General features: G+C 41.7%; 1 protein-coding gene across 1 annotated transcript in view; it reads left to right on the top strand.

The window, feature by feature from the left end:
* Positions 1 to 17,878, top strand: part of LOC101855224 (oxysterol-binding protein-related protein 11) — a gene marked incomplete at its 5' end in the record, with an annotated part of 42,035 nt that extends 24,157 nt beyond the window's left edge. The window contains 4 exon segments of the mRNA XM_013080359.2: positions 1,208 to 1,327; positions 2,589 to 2,750; positions 11,429 to 11,494; positions 12,288 to 17,878. Of these exon segments, the coding sequence (XP_012935813.1) occupies positions 1,208 to 1,327; positions 2,589 to 2,750; positions 11,429 to 11,494; positions 12,288 to 12,362 (423 nt within the window).
* Between the last annotated feature and the right edge of the window lie 3,761 nt (positions 17,879 to 21,639).

The following is a 21,639-nucleotide window of genomic DNA, read 5'->3' as shown; positions in this document are numbered from 1 at the left end:
GGGGGGAATCTTTGTGAGTGTTTTTGAACATGTTCTCCTTTTGACAGGGACATGAGACTTTCATTTCGGGAAGTAGACATTTCAGAGTACTCGAATCCGTTAACAGCCCAATTTCGATCTCGGACTAAAAAATGATGTCATTTGACCATGGCCTTCCCCCGCATCATGCCTAAAAGCTATTTGCTCCCATTACATAAAACATACAATTTTAAAGTTACAAGAGACTTCCGTGAATACAGCTTAGATTATAAATGACACACATATCAATACCATTTTAAAAACAGTTTGATTTCTTTAAAAAGTTTTCAGAATAAATTTGTATGAATTGTACATATACCTTTTTCGGTTCACTTGACAAAGTGGCTAGAGTAAAGAAGGAAGACATGATGGCAGAGATGATATTTGTGAAGGGAATATACCACAAATTTTGATTTTAATAAAGATGCTGTTGTGTGGTATTCTAATTTTAGGGGCGATTTTTGTTCCTGCAGTTGGGGTGTGCCAGTATTTTTTTCTTCCTTCTACTTGGCCCCAAAATGGGATGGGGGTTGGGGGGATCATTGTGTAGACATGCAAGCTGACAAATACCCTGTGTTTTTTTGTCGTCTCTCTCACAAAATGAATTTCTTTAGTTGTATCCAGGGAACCTGTGAATTTGCAAGCTCAGTTTGAATGAAAGTGTATTTGCCTGTGGTGGGGAAGGGTAGATTGGAGATATAGGGCTTATCAAATTACGGTTGAACAACTTTGCATTTTATATTGTTGTATCTGAGTTGATTCATTTGTACTGTTCACATTTTTTTAAGGAATGCCAGACTTGTTAAAAATTGGATTTTGATCAGGACCCTGCTTATGCAATTGTATTTATTGATTTTGCATTGCATATGTGTCTCACACAGAAGCAATAATGATAATAATAGAAACATAACATGTCATTGCCATGTGAAATTAAAAATAGTGGGGGTGGGGCAAGACATTTAAAAAAAATTCTTTTAGAAATTTTTTTTGGGCGGTTGGCAGGTGCTCTGGTGTGGGTTGCTCCTTCTTTCATATCAAACATCTATCATCTTTATCTCTCATACTTCTTTTCTTTGTATGTTACTCTCTAGTAACACCTCCAGTCCGGCACTTAAATGACCAATTTGTGTTATAAGTGTCATAAAACTCTCAATAGAACTAATTTTCTTTTCTTTAATCATCCTCACAGCCTTTCTATGGAGGCAAGCTTCACCACACGACTGCTGAGGTAAAGAACGTGAAGACGGGGGAGATCTGCTGCAAGGTGCAGGGAGAGTGGGACAGCTCGCTGGAATTTTCCTACTCAAATGTGAGTGCTTTGGATTAGAGCTTTTTGCCTCTCTCTCTCAAGTGCCAGGTCCGGAACAGACATTGCTGATCATGGCTTTCAACTCGGTCCTATATTCGGTTATCCTATAAACTCTAGAAAGTTCGTTTTTTAATCTTTTCAATCCATACAAATTCTACTGCTTACCCTCTTACTAGTTTCCTATAAGTTGTTTTGATGGTGAAGCATTTGTCTTAGTTGTTAAAGGGTACAGCGTTAACTTACTTGGTGTCATGTTGGACTGCTGAGCGGATGGCCCTGGTTTGAACTTTTAACAGAGCATTCTGAACTTAAGTTTGATTTGGGGAGTTTTTAAGGCTCTCCACCAATCTGACTCGATCTTGTCGTAGATAGATGTTGAATTCAGAGGTCCTGCCTCTTATACAACCTTACAGTGTTGAGAGGGATGTTAGACTTATGAGTTGTTAGAATATGAGATTGGCACTTATATGACCTATTTATTGTGTTGCAGTGCCATAAAACTCTTACGAAAACTAAAGACTGGATTGAAGAAGGAAAAATGAGTTCTTTCTCTGGAAGGTTTTCTTTCTTTGTTTTTGTTTTATTGTTCAGAGTGCTCTCCCCTCTCGTGCATCACACTGGACTGGTGCATGTGAGCTCTCTCTGGTCCACTGCTAGATTTTCCCAACAGCCCCCTGCGGAGGCCGGCATCTGTGGTGTAGCTGTCGGGTGCTTCACAGTCACAGGCAGAGGACCTGGGTTAGGATCCCATGTGGGGAGATTTTTTATAGAGTATCTTGGATTTAGATCTTTCTGTTGGGACATCATATCCCTCTTATCCAGGGTTGGTCTGGACAGGCTGGGTCAAAGCCCGCCTCCTAAATTATCTAAATTATGTCAATGGGTAGAGAGAAAAAACCCTCCTGAGGAGTACATTCAATGCTAAGAAGGGTAAAGAAAGATTAGGGTAAAAGTAAAGTATAGTTCTCCCATTTAGAAATTCTTGACTTAGTGTGCAGAGTCCAGGTTTCATCTAAACATTCTTTTGCAAATATGTAAATATTTATCAAATTTCAGTAAAGATATGTGAATGATTGGTGGTGCCACTCCTACTTCTTCACTCTCCCTCTGCTGTTACTCTGTCTTACTTTTTTTCGAGCACTAAATATGTCATTGTGCTTCTTTTTACTCAAACAAAACTCATTATGGATGGATGATCAGTGCTTCTTATCTTACCTTGTTTGTACATGTCTTTCTTCTTTTTTTTAAAAATACTTATCAGGGGACAACAAAAACAGTTGATGTCTCAACATTACCGATATCTGGGAAGTTTGTTCGTCCTATAGACCAACAGGGAGAGCATGAGTCCAGACGATTGTGGCAGCATGTGACCAATGCATTGAAAACCAATGACATTAACACAGCTACAGAACACAAGAGAATGGTGAGTGTACAGTGTATTAAAATTCCTAGCTAGAGGTGTTGCAACTAGTAAATATAGCAATGGTGTTTTGCTCTAACTAGGGAACTAGAAGAACCATCTTTTTTCGTTTGTTTTAACGCATTGCACCCGAGCTGCAAGTATATTCATAGCTGCCACGGGCTTCTGTCCACCGTACTACGAGAATAGTCGTAGCAAAATACCAGTCCGCAAAATCGAGTCCAAACCCCTTATCCAGGTTTCTATTGAAAATAGTAGGTCGCTCGTTGCTTGTAAAAACTTTTGCTAACTTGCTTTGATCCAGTTTTTTGCCGAGTGCAAGTGAGTTTTGCTGTTTTGTCGCCGCAAGTCATGGCAAGAAAGCGAGCACTGAAATCTTCATGGACGAGAAGAAAAAAAAATAGCCCCCCAAAAAAACAGTGCCCCAGCTATTTTTGTTTTTGTAAAAATACATAAACCATATTTTTTGTTCTGTTTTAGGCATAAGCCGCAAAGAAAGTGAAAGTAGACGTAAATCTAGAAAAACGAGGCGATCGGATTGATTTTAGTTCCTTGAAAACTTTGAACAAAAGCTAGATCTAGACCATAGATTTACTATAAGTTGCTATGGGTAAATCGAGTGCTGATGAATTGCAGTCTGACGAAGAATATATTGTTTTCTCTGCTCTGTCCGTCATCTTTCTCTCTAATAATTTTAAAAGAACATTTTAAGTAAATTCTAAGGGAAATTTCATATTGATACCTTAAATAGTTTGGGCACAATGCATGTCAACTAAGGTTAGTGTGTCGAGTTCAGACTTTTTCTCACCCCCAGTGGGTCGGGGGGATATAAATAGACCCACTGCTTCGTCTGCAGAAGGTGCAACCCCTTCAAAGGCGGAGTGTCGCACACGGACCTCAACCCTCTGGGATCCGTGTGCGACACTTACTTTGGTGTATCCTCCTCTTCTCCTTCCTTCTTTCTTTCTTCTTCTATCTTTCCTCCCACCGCTGACCTCAAGTGCAGAAAAAAGAGAGGTCACCCATCCCACAGAGTGGGCGCCTCGTTGACCGTGAGGTGCGACCCGTGCGGAGGGAAACCGGGTACCTGGCGGTTGAGGTGAGATCAGTCCACGGACTGTCCCTCACCAACACACCTCTTTGGCCCAGGTTTTCCTCTTAGACGGGAGGGTGGCACGGCCCATGCCACTCAATCGGTTGAGAGCTGAAACCCCATCAAGCCCTGGGTCAATCTTGACGGGAGGGTCTCGTACTTTCTCGTTGAGAGTATAGCTCCGGGGTAGCCCTGGCACAGCTCCGGTTATCCGAGCTATGTGTCCCCTTGTTGGGCTCCGTGGCGGGCGGGGAGCCCCGGAGTCGAATCAAATAGAAAACTCTCATGGATTCTAAAAATCAAAAAGACCCTTCCCCAGCTCCCAACGTTAAAAAGTCTCGGCTCGCGGAAGCGGGTGCGGCCGCCGAGCCGAGCAAAAACTCAAAAAAGGTAAAAGGACCTTTACCGATGCCTCTTTCCTCCCTCCTCCCAAGGAGCTTCTGAGGCAACCGTACGTGGCCATCTCCAGTACCAAAGACGCACAGAGAAGAATTACCGATCTCAACCTCTTTAAGACAGGAGATGCACTACGGAAAGTTCTGGGATACATTCCCACATGTGTACAGAAACTTTCCTGTGGTGCACTCCTTGTCAAGTGCGCAACCGAGATCGAAGTGACCAAACTCCTGGGTACCACGACCTTCGGCGGTATTCAATGTAAGTCAGAGCACTACCAAAAATTTAACCGCTCGAAGGGCGTGGTCCGCAGCCATGAGCTGAAAGGCTGCTCCATGGAAGAGATTGTGGAGCACTGTGAGGGAGTGGTCGAAGCCCGCCGGATTACTCTTCGGCGGGGGGAGACTACTATCGAGACGAACACGATTGTCCTAACATTCGAATCGTGTCGCCCTCCAGCCACCGTTCGGGCATCTTACTTGGTACTCGACGTACGACCCTATGTGCCGAACCCTCTGCGCTGTTTCAAGTGTCAGAAGTTCGGCCATAGCCAGTCACGATGCCGTCACGCAGCCGTGTGTCCTCGTTGTGGCAAGACCGGGCATCCTGAGAAGGAATGCAAGGCTAGTCCTTGTTGCCCCAATTGCCACGGCCAGCACACAGCTTTCAGCAAGGAGTGCCCGACTTGGCTCCAAGAACGCGCCATCCAAGAATACAAGGCGCGAAATGGCTGCTCCTTCCAGGAGGCCCGTAAGGTTGTCTGCCCGCCAATCACAACCCCAGTCATTGGCCGGTCATATTCAATGGCAACCCAGATGGTCACGAGGTCGGCAAGTAATCCTACTACCGACCTCCCAAAGCCCGCGGTCAACAGGCAAGTCTCTGTGCCAAAGAACACCAGAAATAAAAAGCCCGCTACTATCCCTGTGGCACCCCCCTTTGAGGTGCCACTCTCTAACAGCTATGGGGTTCTAGGGGAGGACGGGGAGGACTCTTCCTCCGCCCCCTCTTCTCCCCCTCACCCCTCTTCTATCATTTCTTCTTCTTCTTCTTCTTCTTCTTCTTCTTCTTCTTCTTCCACCTCACAGCCCATCCCTCTGATGGAGTGTGAGGTGGGCCTTCTCCCCTCCCCCCAGCCCCCTCCCCCCAGCCCCCTCGGTCTGCTCCACCTCCCCCTACCCCTCCAGCAGACAAACCCCTGCCTATGGAGGAAGACATCTCCGACCCCCCTCCCCGGCCTGACCCCGGGAAGGGCGGAGTTTGTCACTCCTCCAAATCCCCCACTAGACCGCCGTCCAATCCAGGACGGCAACCTAGAAAACACTCTGCCTCCCCCGTAAGGAGGAGTCAGAGTGCTTCTTCGAAGCCGGGGCCTAAGTGCTCCAAACCAAAAAGTAAAAATTCATAATGGCGGTCCTGCAATGGAATGCCGGCGGAATCCGACCTTCCATTGCAGAATTGCAACATTTACAGGCCACACTGTGCCCACGGGTGGCCTGTATTCAAGAAACAAAATTCGCCCCGGCTTCAACCATAGACTTAAGAGGATTTACTGCGTACCATCACATTCACACGGAAAACCAGATTGCTTCCGGTGGTACCACCATCTACACCGACAACCACACACTCCACAGACAAGTACATCTTAAGACGACCCTCCAAGCTATTGCCGTACGGGTCACCCTGCACAGACCAATCACGATCTGCTCAGTTTACATCCCACCAAATTACCCCCTCAAAATAACCCAACTAAATGACTTAAAGTCCCAGCTCCCAAAACCCTTTATTTTACTAGGTGATTTCAATGCCCACAGCCCCCTTTGGGGAGACAAACCTATAGACCAGAAAGGTAAAATAATAGAAAACTTTTTATTTCAAAATAACATCTGTCTCTTAAATGATAAATCCCCAACTTTCAGAAACAGAGCCACTTATGGCACTTCATCCCTTGACCTTACTTTTTGTACCCCTGAACTAGTCCCAGATCTTGAGTGGTCTGTGCTGGATGACCGTACGGACCATTTCCCAATTCTCCTCAAAAACAATAGCCTCCAAAACGACCCGATCCCAGAACGCTTCAACTTCAAAAAAGCCGACTGGGACGGGTTTGCAAATCAATGTTCCAAGATTCTTAATCCCAATTTCGACCACAACTACAAAAAATTTCACGAAAAACTCTTAGAAATATGCCACAATCACATTCCAAAAACAAAAACAAAACCCCGGAGGAACAAGATCTGGTTCTCTTGGGAATGTGAGGACGCAGTAAAGAAAAAGAAGGCAGCGTATCGAAGAGCCGTCAACAACACCACCATAGAAAATAAGATACTTTATTTAAAGGCTCGAGCTGAGGCACGTAGATGCCTCAGGGAGAGCAAAAGACAATCATTCCAAAAATACATCTCCAAAATCAACAGCCAGACACCACTCAATCAAGTTTTCCAAATTGCTAAAAAATTCTTAGGTAGACGCACAGACACCATTCGGCACGTCCAGAGGCCGGATGGAACAACAGCTGAAACACAAGTAGACATTGCAAACACAATAGCTACATCTCTAGCCAAAAACTCATCCCAAGCAAACTACAACACCACTTTTCAAAACGTCAAAACTAACAGAGAAAAACAACACCTAAACTTCCACTCAAACAACACTGAAACCTACAACGCAGACTTCACAATAGACGAATTAACATCGTGCATCTCGGACCTGGGCGATACAGCCCCGGGACCGGATGACATCCACAACAAGATCATTAGACACTTACCCTCAGAAACACTCACACTCATACTACACATATACAACGACATGTGGCGGTCGCACTCCTTTCCGGAGTCTTGGCGCCTCGCCACTGTCATTCCAATACCCAAACCAAACAAAGACCACACACACCCATCCAATTACAGACCTATAGCCCTAACGAGCTGTCTCTGCAAACTAATTGAAAAAATGATTCACAGGCGACTCATGTGGTTTCTGGAAACGACGGGCTCGCTGAGCGGTCTCCAGTGCGGATTCAGGAAAACCCGATCCACTCTGGATCACCTGGTCCGCCTGGAGACCTTTATACGCGAGACGTTCGCCGAAAGAGGCCACATGATCGCCATCTTTTTTGACCTAGAAAAAGCCTTCGACACAACCTGGAAGTACGGCATTCTTCAAGACCTGCACGCACTCGGCATACGCGGTCACCTCCCTGCCTTCATTGGCAACTTCCTGAAGAACCGTTCCTTCCAGGTTCGTGTCGGATCCTCCCTTTCAGACCCCCACCAACAGGAGGAAGGAGTCCCCCAGGGGAGCATCCTTTCTCCTCTCCTTTTCGAAATTAAAATTAACTCCATAGTGAAAACCCTCCAGAACAGCATAGACAGCTCGTTATACGTTGACGACTTCTTGATATGCTGCCGATCGAAAAATCCTCATTTGAGATCTATGGAAAGGCAGCTGCAAACGCAGCTGCAAAAACTTGAAACGTGGGCAAACAACAACGGTTTCAAGTTCTCCCCGTCAAAGACGGTTGCAGTACACTTCTGCCGAACAGGCAGACGTGTGCTGCAGCCAGATTTGACACTATACGGGGAAAGGATTCCCGTCCAGGACCAAGCTCGTTTCCTCGGTGTCATTTTTGACAAAAAACTTACATTCATACCACACATCAAAGACCTTCGTGTGAGGTGCCAGAAAGCGTTAAACGCTTTGAAAATTCTATCACATCCGGAGTGGGGCGGGGACTCAAAACACCTTCTCCACTTGTACATCTCCCTTGTCCGGTCCAGGCTTGACTACGGCTGTCAAGTCTACGGATCGGCAAAACCACACGTCTTAAAAATACTAGATCCAATACAGAACCAAGGACTCCGCCTCGCTCTGGGGGCTTTCCGCACTTCTCCGGTGGAGAGCCTCCAGGCCGAGGCCAACATTCCACCACTCTCACTCAGACGCACACAACTCTCACTACAATACGCAGTTAAACAGAGCTCAACACCGGAAAATCCAGCGCACAACAGCATTTTTCAAACAAATCCAGAAACCAGAAACAGATTCCAAAACAACGAAAAACTCATCAAACCTTTCGGCCTCAGAATCCTTGAGGACCTCAAAAACTTACACTTTTCCAAACAAGACATCCAACAAATTCTTTTCCCCGACCTCCCTCCGTGGCACTTCACCAAGGCAAAAGTAGATTTACAGCTGACCACACACAACAAAGAAAGCACAAACACCAAAACATTTCAAGCAGAATACAAAAAACTAATAGATAAATACCCCGGTGCGGAGCTCATCTTCACGGATGGCTCCAAAAAAGACAATGAAGTGGGCGCCGCAGCCCTATCTCCCAACAATACACACCAGAGGAGACTCCATCCTGAAGCCTCCATTTTCACTGCGGAGGCCACTGCCATTGACATGGCACTGGACTCTGTAGAAAATTCCCCTAACAAATCTTTCCTTATCCTTTCTGACTCTCTGTCTTGCATCACTTCACTCACAAACTACACACTCCTACACCCAAAAATAGTTAGGCTACAACAGAAAATCCATACACTATCCGAAACAGGAAAAAACATCATGTTCGCATGGATACCCAGCCATGTGGGCATCCGAGGAAACGAGCAGGTAGACGACCTGGCGAAGAAAGCTTCATCCCTTCTGCTGGGATCAACGACAAACACTCTCCCACAGACTGACTTTAGAAATAAAGTCAAAAAGTACACCTCCAGTCTGTGGGAGAGCCACTGGGAAAACCAGAAAAATAATAAATTATATGAAATTAAACCCAGACTAGAACAGCGAAATCCTTCGGATCTCTCCAGAAGAGACGAAGTCATTTTTACTCGATTGCGCATCGGACACACGGCCCTGACCCACAAATACCTACTACAGGGAGAGGAGAAGCCGTTCTGTGTCGGATGCGACACAGATTTTACCATTAGACACATTTTAACAGAATGTCTAGACTTTGGAGAGATCCGAAGGAAACATTATAAATGCAAGAAATTGCAGGATATTTTCTCCGTCGTTGTTCCCAGCAGAATTTTAAATTTTATAAAGGCCATTGGCCTTTATGGCGAGTTGTAAAGGAAATCTGATATTATTTAAAATTTTTATTGTTACTTAAAAGTTGTTTTAGATCACAAATGTATTTACACCGAATTTGAATATTTTAACTTTTTAGCATTTTAAAGTAAATTAGTTACCAGTCGTGAAGTGAACTTTCGCAGAGGTGAACAACTTGTGTTTCGCGCGCTCATATGACCTTAGCAGTTGCGAGCGCCGTAAAACCTTATACTACTACTACTAGACTTTTTCTTCCCACCCCCCCCTGGCTGGCGGCAAACCAGACGGACACAAGTGCACTGCTATGGCAACGCAGGGTGAATTGGTTTAAACCATTGACGTGGTTAATCTGCAAGTTGTCAATAAAATTTAGGACTCAGGATGCTCTGTAATAGTATTACAAAAGTACTGTGAGCTAACTTTTGTGTCTTCTCTTGTTTAAATCAGAAGATGATTGGAGTTTGTTGTTTGTTTGTTGTTGTTTTGTTTTTTGGGGGGTTTTTTGGGTGAAGATGAAAAATTTTTCAGGAAACCTTTACACAATTAGAGCATTACACCATCATTGATATTTGACCCTTCAGGCATGAGTGTGTGCTATGTTTACCCTTCTGCCTACAAAACACATACCTCTACTTGCTGTTATGTCATCTAACAGTCTATCCCAAGAGAGCTGTGCTGGGTGGATCTTGCTGGCTTTGGGAACCAGGGTTCAAAGGGTAAAGTTTACTTGGAGTATTGAAAATGTTCTGAAAGGGTATGTGTGGTCAACCCTTCTACATGGCAATGAATGCAGGACAATGACTTAAGACTGAAAATAAAATGGAAGCAACAGAAGTTTGGTTTCTTTGAAGACTGATGAGAATTTCTTTGAAGGAAAAGAAATCAAGTGAGGTAGTACTTGAAGAAGCCCACTTGGGCTGCTCATTGATAAAAACAATCAGGAAAAGACAAATGCAGTGACACTTGAATAGACATAAAAACCTTGAACATTAACTCTCATTGGCGAAACTGAAGGCAGGCGAGGCAGGGGTAGACTCGGAGCAACTTACTTGGAGAACCTATACAGATGGTATGAGGCAGCGTGGTGAAATTAGACATTCGTCAAAATAATGAAAATGAAGAAACTGACAATTTCCCACAGGTTTGGGAATTTTTATCTTTTTTTTTTTTGGCTCAGCACCTTTCATGCCCTTTGAAAAACACATTTCTGTGTGGATTTTTACTGAAAGACATTGATTCAAGTCATAAAAGATGTAAATTTTCAGTTTCCATGGACTCTCAAGCTAAGGAAATAACACAACTTTGGCGGCCATTTTCTCACTAGACCAATATCTTGACTTATACAAAAGATAAATATGGATATTTTTCCCCCTCAAATGCAAGGCAAATGGACAGGCATTAACCTTATCCGTACCCCCTGGGGTCATTTTGTACCCCCGGGGTTGTATTCTTCACTTTTTAGAATACTTCTAGTACGAAGATCTCTTTGAAACTTTCAGTATTTCTCAAAAAATCTTTTTGACAGACTGCTATGCTAAGCGTGCGAATCGGATTTACAAGTAAATTTCCTCTTTGGAAAGTGGTGGCACAGAGTTCCCCACGTCGCATGGATATGATAGTAAAACACAACTTATGGATAGGGTTAAGATGATATCAATAACTCCATTTGCCCCAAAATTGACGAGCATCTGATTCCACAGAGTCGTAACACATAGCTTTTTTGAGAGCATCCAAGCAAAGGAATGAATGGAGAACCATAATTGCTGATGCCTGTCCAGATATGGCACTCGAAGATTATGATTGAAAGTGCCCCTTCAGATCAGGACCAGATTTTTTGGTATGAGGAACAAGGGTCTTGACAATAGTCCCTCTTGAATTTAAAACCTCGTGTTTCCTCTGATACCATTTTTTTAAAGATAAAAATCTTGTAACGAGGAGGGGGGGGAGGTTGTTAAGAAAGCTGGTGAGTAGAGTCATCATGCAATGGTCTTCCTTGATAGAAATGCTTGAAACTACTTGTTACTGGGTTGGATTTTATGAGAAGATGGAAGATGTGTGCTGCCACACACCATCATATGAAAAAAATAATACAGCTCTAAAAATGCTTTTGTTATTTCTCTGTTTCTGCCTGCAGTTAGAAGAAATTCAACGAGAGGGTGAACGACATCGAAAAGACTTGAACATTGAGTACACGGCTAAGGTGAGTCTCTGATTTGATGCACAAATTTCCAAAAGTGTCAGAATTTGCTGTTTGTTATCAAGCCATGAGTGCATTAGTTACTCTTGCTTGTTAGTTTTTGTACAGTATTTTTAGCCAAATGTAGATCACGTGGTAGTAGAAATTTATAATCATTTGGGGAAATGTCAGATCTGAGCTGATAAACAACAAAATTCTCTTTAGTGTATTCTCTCTGTACACTGACCAATTCAATTGTCTTTGCAGAACCTTATATGTTAATAATGTTGTCGTGACTTGCAGCTTCTGCTGTACTAATGTTTTGTCATTGTGATGAAGCTGGTTTCGTAGGTCTTTGTCCATTATGTTTCTCTCTGCTCTTGTTCCCAGAATTATTCTGCATTTTTTGCACATACAATGCGCTTCTTTCTTTTCTACTTTGATGATTTGGTAAAGAACTATTCGCTCATTGTCAAATATATATCAGAAAACAATTTCTTCAATTTGAAAATCATGCTTTTTAAAATAACCATTTACACACTTTGAAAATGATGTCCCATAATCATTAACACTTTATCAGACTTGGGCAGGGATAGCTCAAACACTTCAGGTATTGGTAAATGTATTCAACACATCCATAGTTCATGTTGATCGCATATAAACAATTTCAAGAGATATCAGTCCAAGAATTATGGCATACTGTACAAGCTATCCCTGATTTGGAGTTTTCTGTGTTCGTATTATCTGCGCCCGACTGCATAACTGTGTAACTCGATTTTTTATCCCCTTTTAAAAGTATGTAACTTATCAATTTCAGCATTTCAAGAAAGTCAATGGCTCTTGGATCTATCACTCCCTCCCCGATAGTTTTGAAGGGGAGCCGAAGAAATGAGAGGGTGTGTGACAGTGCTGCGATAATGTTCCCTGCTGTTGGCGAACGACAGTTTTGTGATATTTGGTATTGGAGGTCTTCCCATGGCAGTTAGACGCATGTCTTCTTTGACGGAGAGGCATTTGATGTCATGACCCATGTTAACTTTGTTACTGATCATCAATTTATCATGCTCTACCAGACAACTTTAAACATTTATAAAAGAATAGCAGTTCGGTATGCGTATACAAGTTTGTGCTTGTAAAAATACTCACATGTATGAAATGTCTTTTTTTCTTTTTTGCTTATTTGATTCACTGTTGGAAATTGATTTGATTGTTTGACAGCTTGAAACTGGCTTAACCCCGGTTATGAAATAAAAAGGTGATTACTTTGATAGATATATTCTTCATTTGACTTTTGAGATGCTACTTGAGACTCAACAGATTTTTTTTTAAATAAACATTTTACTTGACTGAAGTTAGCTGTACTGTTGTGACAGAGGAGGTTTTGGAGGCAGCATGAGAGGAAGTAAGGGCAGAGTGTTGTATGAATATGGGCTCATCTGCGAAATACTGACAAGAAAAAGAAGTGCTAGGCAGATGTCTTTTCTTTTTCATGATGGTATCATTTTCTCTTGCTTCAGCTTGTTGATTTGACAAAGGTTCAGTTTCTTCTGTAAGCCGAGGATTTTCAGCTGATGGGCCACAAGCTCTTACGGGGTTACGCTGCCTTTTTTTTAGGTTGCTGAGAAGATAGGAAGAAAAAAGGTAAAAGTTCATTTGGATTTCCCCTTTCTAAAAATATGTTTAAAGTGTCTATCATGCATGACGGCACTGCAACTCAAGTATGGCCACACAGAGAATGGTGACTACATTTTGACTGCTCAGCGTAAGACTCTGTCAAACGTCACTTTTCATCCTGGTGTATGGTGGAGTTCTACACCAAGCAGTCAGTGTGTGCATACTAGGTCAAGTAAGTTCCAAACGGAGGATAAAAGTTTACTTGTATGGAAGAAAGATTAATGCTCTAGGGTTTTGCATCATTAGACACATCTGGGCTTCGATTTATGATTTCAGAGCTGTGTTGACCCAACACACTTTTGCTACTCGTCTGAGTCTGTTCCCAGGTCAGTATCAGCATCTGCGGTGTAATGATTGGGCTCGTTGCTATTCCAGGCAGAAGACTTGAGTTCGATTCCCAAGTGAGGAAGTGGTTTTATTGTCTATTTGTCTCCTAGTAAGCTGAATCCACTCAGTGTAGATTGTCCCAGACAGGCAATGTTGGAGCATCCCATCTGCTTAATGCTCTGAATGTGTTGATGGGGGAGTAAGACTTTTACAATTAATTAATCATATTTCCGAGCTACATATCAGAGACACTCCATTGCCTCTAAAGCCTGTCAGTTTATAAGTACAGACACTGTGTTAGTATTGCTCCTGCCCTTACATCCCCCTTGTCCTTCATTCCCTAGTTCACCTATCATTACCACATTGTCAGCCTCTATGTAATCTTTTTTTGCAGTTTTGTATTTTGGTCCTAGATTTCACTTTTTCTCTTCTTGATGGCATGAGGATTTGGCATTTTTTATCTTTTTTTTAAAAAATCTTAATCTGGTCATGAGGCTTTAGACTTGCCTTATGAAAGTTATGAGTTTGAGTTTGATTTACAGGTAATCAGGGAAGGATGTTGCATCTTTTGGAAAGGTTCCTTTTGCAAGGTGCCATTTCACAAAGCTAGAAGAAAACAATTGGTAGAGACTGAATATAGAGAGCTTATTGACATCTTGTACTTACTCTGTTTTTCCAGTTTTTATGTAAATCACTTTGAAAGTACTGAATTCCAGTAACTAAAACAGGAGAAAGTATGAAATGAAACCATCATTCTAGAGGTCACAGGCATTAACCATTTATAATTGGGGGCTCAAATGCGAAATTTTTTACAGCCTTGCCTGCTGTGACAAAAACTCCCAAAAATGAGAAAAATCTGAGTTAATACGAGATGGTTCTCAGCTCATAGTATGTACATGTATACAGAACATGCTGCATAATTATATGTTCTTTGGAGGACTGGGTAAGGAAAATTTATGAACTTTCTGACTAAGGGAGTATTGTTCTCACACATAAGCACTTCCACTGAAGGAAATAACCAACTGAATAAGCACTTGAACTTTTAAAATCCGTTTACTCTATTTTTCTTTGTTTTCTACTTCACACTAAATCACCATTATTTAGAATTTGGCTGTTCTGTAAAACAAACAGACTTAACTTCTCTGTGGTGTTGGGACTGTTTGAGAACTTTGTGTGCATATATGGATTTAAAGCATATATTGGAGAGGCAGTTAGTGTCTGCCTTTGTGTGGATTGCATGTTGGAGGTTTCTTTTTGCCCTCCTTCTTTAAGTGGTTGGAAAGTGCCACTGGTAAATCCTTCTTTTCTTTCATTCTGTTGTTTCTATCTGTCTTACATTTTCCCAGCATGAAATGACCTTTGTGACAATGTGTAGGCCTATCTCTTTCTCTAGTGTTGACAAGGGCATTAAACCTATACGCTTACAAAGGTGCTGTAGTAGGTTTTCCTCTATGACCTTGTGAGTTGTTGGAGGCAACCACTGTTCATTTCCACGATTGTTGTCTCAATGTGCTTCATTTTACTCAAACAAACTGTCACGTAGTCTGGACTGACCAGATGTGTTTATGGGCAGTTGGAAGGTGCTATTGGTATTTTCAACTTCTTTTCTTTCCCTCTGTTGTTCCTGTCTGTTTATGTTCCTTGCTTTTTTCCCCATTCTGTTTTCCCCTGCAGTAAAGGACATTTAATGTGTCAATGTGCTTTCTTCACCCAAACAAACCATAAGTGCTAACCTCCAAAATACGTGAGAAGATTGTGACACTGTCACTTGCCTGTATCAGCGTGGCAAAGGTCAAAGTTATTTTAATATAAATATTTTCTCATAGCTTTTTTTTTTTTTTTTTTTTTTTGTTTCAATGTATTCTGTAACTTGTGAGTGTGGCAGTGAGTTCATATTGAGACTTCACTCCCAATACAAAGCATGAGTTTTAGCTTGCATTTGAATGTGCTTAAGTGTGAATGTGCTTGTGTTTGCGTGTGTCTGTGTGTGTTTGTCAGGGATGGAGAGAAAGATCATGTGAATGTGTTCATATGATTGTGCAGCTTTATATATTATGTAATACGAACTCTTCGGAGCAAAAGTAAAAATGAATGACTTTGTTTGTTGGAGAGAAACAGGTGAATATTGTAAGAGGTTTGCGGAGTGAGGACATGGACTGTAAAAAGACGAAAGTCTAGTCTAAGTTTTTAAAAGAGGTTCCTTTTCACATTGTCAAGGAGAATGTCTCTTGGGGGCAAATGAGAATTCTGTCACCATTGCACAGAGGTATTCCAGTAACTCTGCCCTCGTATTCTTTCTTAATGTTTTTTTTTCTTCTTCTTCAGAAAGATGAAGACTGGCGTCTATAGTGTAGTGATTAACATTTTGCCGTTGCACACAGAAGATAACTTTTCAATTCCCATGTGGGAAAGTATTTTTATCAAGTATCTCGTGTATCTCTCAGCTTGGGTTGACCTTGATAGGCAGGGTCGAAACAGCTCGCCTGCTATATGGTCTTCCGAGTGCTGATGTGGGGAGTCAAACATTTACTAGATTTATTTTAAAAAAATACTTTTACATTGTCTGAAGAAAGATATATGGTGGGGAATACTCAGCATCTTTACTCTGACTGTTTTAGGCGTGACTTACATATACATTCTAGTACGCACATGGCGAAATCGACGGGACTTGAAAGTCTTTTCATTATGTAAAAGTCTCACTGTGTGTTTTTTGAAACATGGAAAATGCATGTTTAAGAAAAAGTTTGAGACTTGAAAATCTGTTTGCTGTGTGTGTGTTCGCTATGTATGCTTGCTAGATTCTAGATTGTAGTGTTACTTATCATTTTTGTGTGGGTAAATGAACTAAAACATTTTCTCCTAATTTTGTTTTTTCCATCTTTGAAAGCTGCTGTGGAGACTTGTGTCTTTAGATGTGACCCTTGTTGTAGTGGAAGGTGCTCTTGTGAGGATAGTGCTGTGGAGACTTGTGTCTTTAGATGTGACCCTTGTTGTAGTGGAAGGTGCTCTTGTGAGGATAGTGCAATACAACCACATAGATACAATAATGTGAAGTGTTGGGTGAAATCAGATGCTTGTCAAAGAATGAAATGGAAGAAAACTTCATTTTTCCCCTGGTTTGGCATTTTTTATCGAATTTTTCTATTTTGGCTCAACACCTTTTATGTCCATTCCAAAACACATTTCTGTATGGATTTTACTGAAAAACATTAAAGGCACTAAAAATGTAACTTACCAGTTTCCAAGGACTCTCAAGCTATGGAAGTCACCAAACTTTGACGATCATTCTTTAGCTCATTTGACCTCTGGAACTAGGCAACCCCCACCCCCTTCAATCCGGGATATATATTTGAAACATTTTATTTGACGGGGGGGTTTTTTTTACCACATGCCCAAAAATTGACGATCGCCTGATTCCACTGCGCTGTAACACTTATTCTACTCAGAGAAGGTATATAACCACCTATATCATCACGGTCATAACACAATTGCCTTTGTCTCTTTTAATTGTTTGTTTTTTAAATTTCAGGAAAGTTTTAAAAATAGGACTGACTAAGTTAACCTTATAACTTGAGCAAGAGAGAAAAAGTCTCAATAAGTGAATTTTTAGTACACAAGACAGAATCCAGGTATACTGAGGATATGAAGCAAGTGGCAGGCTTTTTCTATGTCGTACCTGTGACTAGAATCCTGAAACAAAAAATGACATTAGCAAATGTGTTATGACCGTTTGCTGGTCATCTCTCAGGAAGCATTGCTATCATTTCCATGCCATCAGAGACATTGTGAAATCATGTGAGCCTAGGGGGAGGGGGGGAAGGATACATGATTTTGAAAGGCACTTTAAAACTTTTTAGCATCACAATGAGAACACACTCCAGGCTGAACTGATCAGTACCAGCGTCTATGGTGTGCAGTGTTTAGGCATCATGTCACCCTCACACAGAAGACCCGAGTACAATTCTCATGTGTGGAGGGTTTTTATAATTGAATATATCTGTCTGTCTTCTAGGACATTGTTTCCTTCTCAGCCCACTTCCTAAATTATCTAAATTGTGTCAATGAGAATGTAAAACATCTACAATCACAAAATAACAATTGACAAAGAATTGACCAATAATGTACAATGGTTGATCCTAGTGTTGTGCTGCTATAAGTGAAGTGTTTACCATTGCGTTGGTGACTTCTGTTGTCTTCTCAGCTGAATTTAATGAGTGATATCTATTGTATGCATAATTTAATTGTATCATGTTGCTGTGATCTGGTGAAACAAAGCAATGAACAAGCTGCATTTGAATTGTGAGGAGTTTGATATATTGTTCACAATATCGTATGTCGAATTTCTGCTGATTGAAATAGAAATGTATGATTATTGCATTCAATGTTGTATAAAAATCTTGTCAAGAATATGCCTTCGTTTTCTTTTGTTATGGTGGAATAGTTACTTTGTTTTGTTGTATATTTTATACCTGGTATAGTTTGATATTTTGGTACCAGGTTTATTTGTGATGCAGCGTGATGAAATCAGGCGCTCGTCAAAATAATGAAGTCCGAGAAATCTGCATTTTTCGGCCAGTTTGGGAAATGTTTTCGAATTTTCTTTTTTTGGCTCAACACCTTTTATGTCCATTTAAAAACTCATTTCTGTGTGGATGTTACAAAAAAACTGTGATTAAAGGCACAAAAAATGTAAATTTTCGGTTTCCATGGACTATCAAACTATGGAAGTTACATAACTTTGGCAGCCATTTTGTCACTGATTTTACCTCTGAAATCAGGCGATCCCACCTCCTTCAATCACAAATATTTTGACTTCTATTCATGATAGATGGATATTTTTTCACCAAAGGCGAGGCAAATAAACAGGATTTAAGATGATACCAATGACTCCATATGCCCAAAAATGACGAGTGTCTGATTCCACTGCATCATGACACATTTATTGTGAGGGCGCTTTGGTGGCTCAGTTTGCATATGACATTTGTTTAAATCTCAATGGGCTTCCAAAGTTTTTATGGAAGTTTTCATGGCTCTCTGCCCACCTTACTCAGACTCAGAGGTGCATGTTGAATCGGAGATCGTGCATCTTTATTAAGTCACAATACAACTTTTGAAAAGCCGTTTTAACTCAAATGTAACTTTATTCTTTTATGATACTGCACTGCACAGCACAATACTGCACTGCACTGCACAATACTGCACTGCACTGTACTGTACTGTACGAGCATCTGTGGTGTAGCAGTTTGGCACTCCCCTGTCACATGCAGAAGATATCAGTTCAATTGCTGTATGAGGAGGTTAATTTATCTCAATTGTATCAATAGGGGTGGGAGTGTAACACATTTACATTTATTATTATTGCACCTCACTGCACTGCACTGTACAATCATATTCTACAATAAGGCCTTTTTTAAGCAAGGATGAAACAAAAATCTTTTCTTGTCTCTTTTTCAAATTTCTCCTCGGCTGTTCTAAAGTGTCATACTCTCGTGATAACGTTGGTGTACTGAAGTATGTTATTTTAGGAGGTTTTACGAAGTCCTTTCCCGAACACATTGAATGTCAAGTCCCGAGAAGGGTGTTTACCTGTTTTAAGGTTTTTTTAGAATAATTCGTTGACTAATCAAATAATGTAATTGTTTGTTTTGAAAAAAAAAAAAGCAGTAATTTATTAAAGATCTCGTGTTTTTTTAAATTCATTTTGATGCGAACAATAGGTCTACCAGTGATTTTGGGGTAAAGAAGAAAAAAAGAAGCAGTCCAAGTGGACTTGACGAAACGTACGTTTCTTTCTCTCTCTCTCTCTCTCTCTCTCTCTCTCTCTCTCTCTCTCTCTCTCTCTCCCACACACACACGCACACACACACAGAGAGCACGAGAGAGCAGAGAGTGTGCGTGTGTGTGGGGGGGAGGGGGGAGGGTATGCATAACCCCTACCTTCCCTGCCCTCACTTCTCTCTCACTGACTATTTGCCTCACCTCCTAAATCTTAACAACATGTAGTTGTTCTTGTTGACAGCTGTATGAGGGAGGGGGTGATGAGAGGGGGTGGGGGGAGGCAATTACAGCGAATTAAAGGCGATTTCCAGGTTGAGAACCATAGATATGGGGTACATAGAAGCGGAAGCAATTAATTGGCAAAAAGATATTATTAATCCGAATACAGGAAAAAGAGGCTAAAACAGCACCTGGACATGGATGGCTGGTGCCTCTATAAATAAATCATTGATGGTCTCGTCAGCTGTCAGCCAGTTGGACTCATTTTTCGTCTTTTGTAACAGAATACTTTCCATTCTCCTGTCGCCAGAAAACATCTTCTAGTGATCAGATAAACGTTGAGTAGTGGGTGGTTGGCGGGTGCTTTGGTGGGGTTCCCTCCTTCTTTCCTCTCAAACACCTGTCGTCTTTATCTCTCCTCCCTTTTATTTGTATGTTATTCTCTTTTAACATCTCAAATCGTCGGCACTTATTGGCCGATTTGTGTTGCAAGTGCCGTAAAACTCTTACTCAAACTATAGTAAAACGTTGAGTTGGTGAGCTCCCACCCCCTCCCCTCGGGCCAGTCTTGGTGTAAAAAAAAATAAATAGAAAGGGGAAACGGCGTCTGTGGTGTAGCGGTTAGGCGCTTCGCTGTCACACGCAGGAGACCTGAGTTCGATTCCTGAGTAGGAAAAAAATCTTCATAGAGGCTGGCCCTGATAGGTGGGGTCGGGAGCCCGCCTCTTAAAATATTTAAATTGTGTCGATTGGGTACGAAAACGTCTACATTTTTAATGGGCTGATATGACGGGGGGTTGGGGGGGGGGGGTGTTGGTAATTTGGCAGCCCTATCCTATCAGAAGACAACTCTCGGGGAGGGGGTAAACGTTGTAATCCACAAGGTGCCCCCGGTTCTGTGCGCAAAGTCAAACACGTTATAAATGGGTTTGGGGGGGGGGGAGGTATATACGTTACTAAAATATAGTGGGCTTCGAACGTTGCAAGTCGGCAGGGAAATATACAGCGTAACTCTTTTACAACAAAGCAGACAGGTAAATCGATCAACAGCAGACCATAGGCAGTGTGAGGCACATTGCGATCCATTATACACAAATCAGAAACACAAACTTGTTACCTGGTATTAATAATATAATTCTACATTAAAAGCCTATGTAGCCTTTTTCATCGTGTGAGAGTTTCTGCCTGTTCAAGTTCAAGTCAAATGAATGGAGGAAACGTAATCGTATAATCGACAGGCCTAGAAAAAATCACCTTCAGGCGTTGTTAACATTTAGAATGCGCTTTCTCAGTGAGAAACACAACTCTGTGTGCTCTGAGTGATCGAATTTCGGACGTTGGTGTATTTTTTACAGGGCAGAATCAGATGAAGTAGAATTCATTTAGCTTAAAATATGTATGCAGTATAAAATATATATAATTCTTCCTATGTTTGAAGCGCAGTCCGTCACAGCGCTTGCATGGATCAGTGACGTGGATCGAAGCTCTCTATTTCCGCTGTTTTCTTTTCGTCTTTGGCGCTTTTCAGCCTGGTTGTTTCTAAGGCTGCTCTCTAGCATTACAGTTCTTTCCTTTGCCATTTCCCTCCATGTTTTCCTGTCCTCAACTCTTTCTTCCCATATGCTAACATCTACCCAAAGCCTAGATAAGCTGTTTTTGCGGGTGTCTTTGTACCTCAATTTTGGTCTTCCTCTTGGTCTCTTTCCTTAGGCAAGTTCTCCTTAAAGAAGTTACCTCGGAATCCGGTTGTCGTCCACTCTCTTGACATGGCCCAGTCATCTCAATCTTTTTAAAACACAGGATAGTTGTCGTGTTCTGGAGGTTTGCCCGTGCTAACACTTCAACATTTGTAATTCCTTGCCACGCCACGAAATGCATAAGATCTTAAAAATGCGGCAGCATCTGGCTGAGATTGAAAATGTTGAGGCGCTTTTCTTGCTTGCTGTACAAGGTCCATGTTTCAGATCTATAGACCCCATTTAGACGTACAGTCTGTTGATCGACAGACTGTAGGATATCGAAAGGAGGGCCGGCATCCAGTCAATTTCCCGTGTACTGAGGACACGTGCTTCATAAATCTTGATCTTTGTTTTGAAGGTTAATCTTTTTATTGATTTCCCGTGCTCCTTTTGTCAGCCTTCCAAAAGTTGTTGCTGCTTTTCCGATCCCCT

The sequence above is a fragment of the Aplysia californica genome, unplaced genomic scaffold (assembly GCF_000002075.1).
Source record: "Aplysia californica isolate F4 #8 unplaced genomic scaffold, AplCal3.0 scaffold00005, whole genome shotgun sequence".
NCBI classification, from domain to species: Eukaryota; Metazoa; Mollusca; class Gastropoda; order Aplysiida; family Aplysiidae; genus Aplysia; species Aplysia californica.
This window is presented reverse-complemented; position numbering and strand designations above follow the sequence as displayed.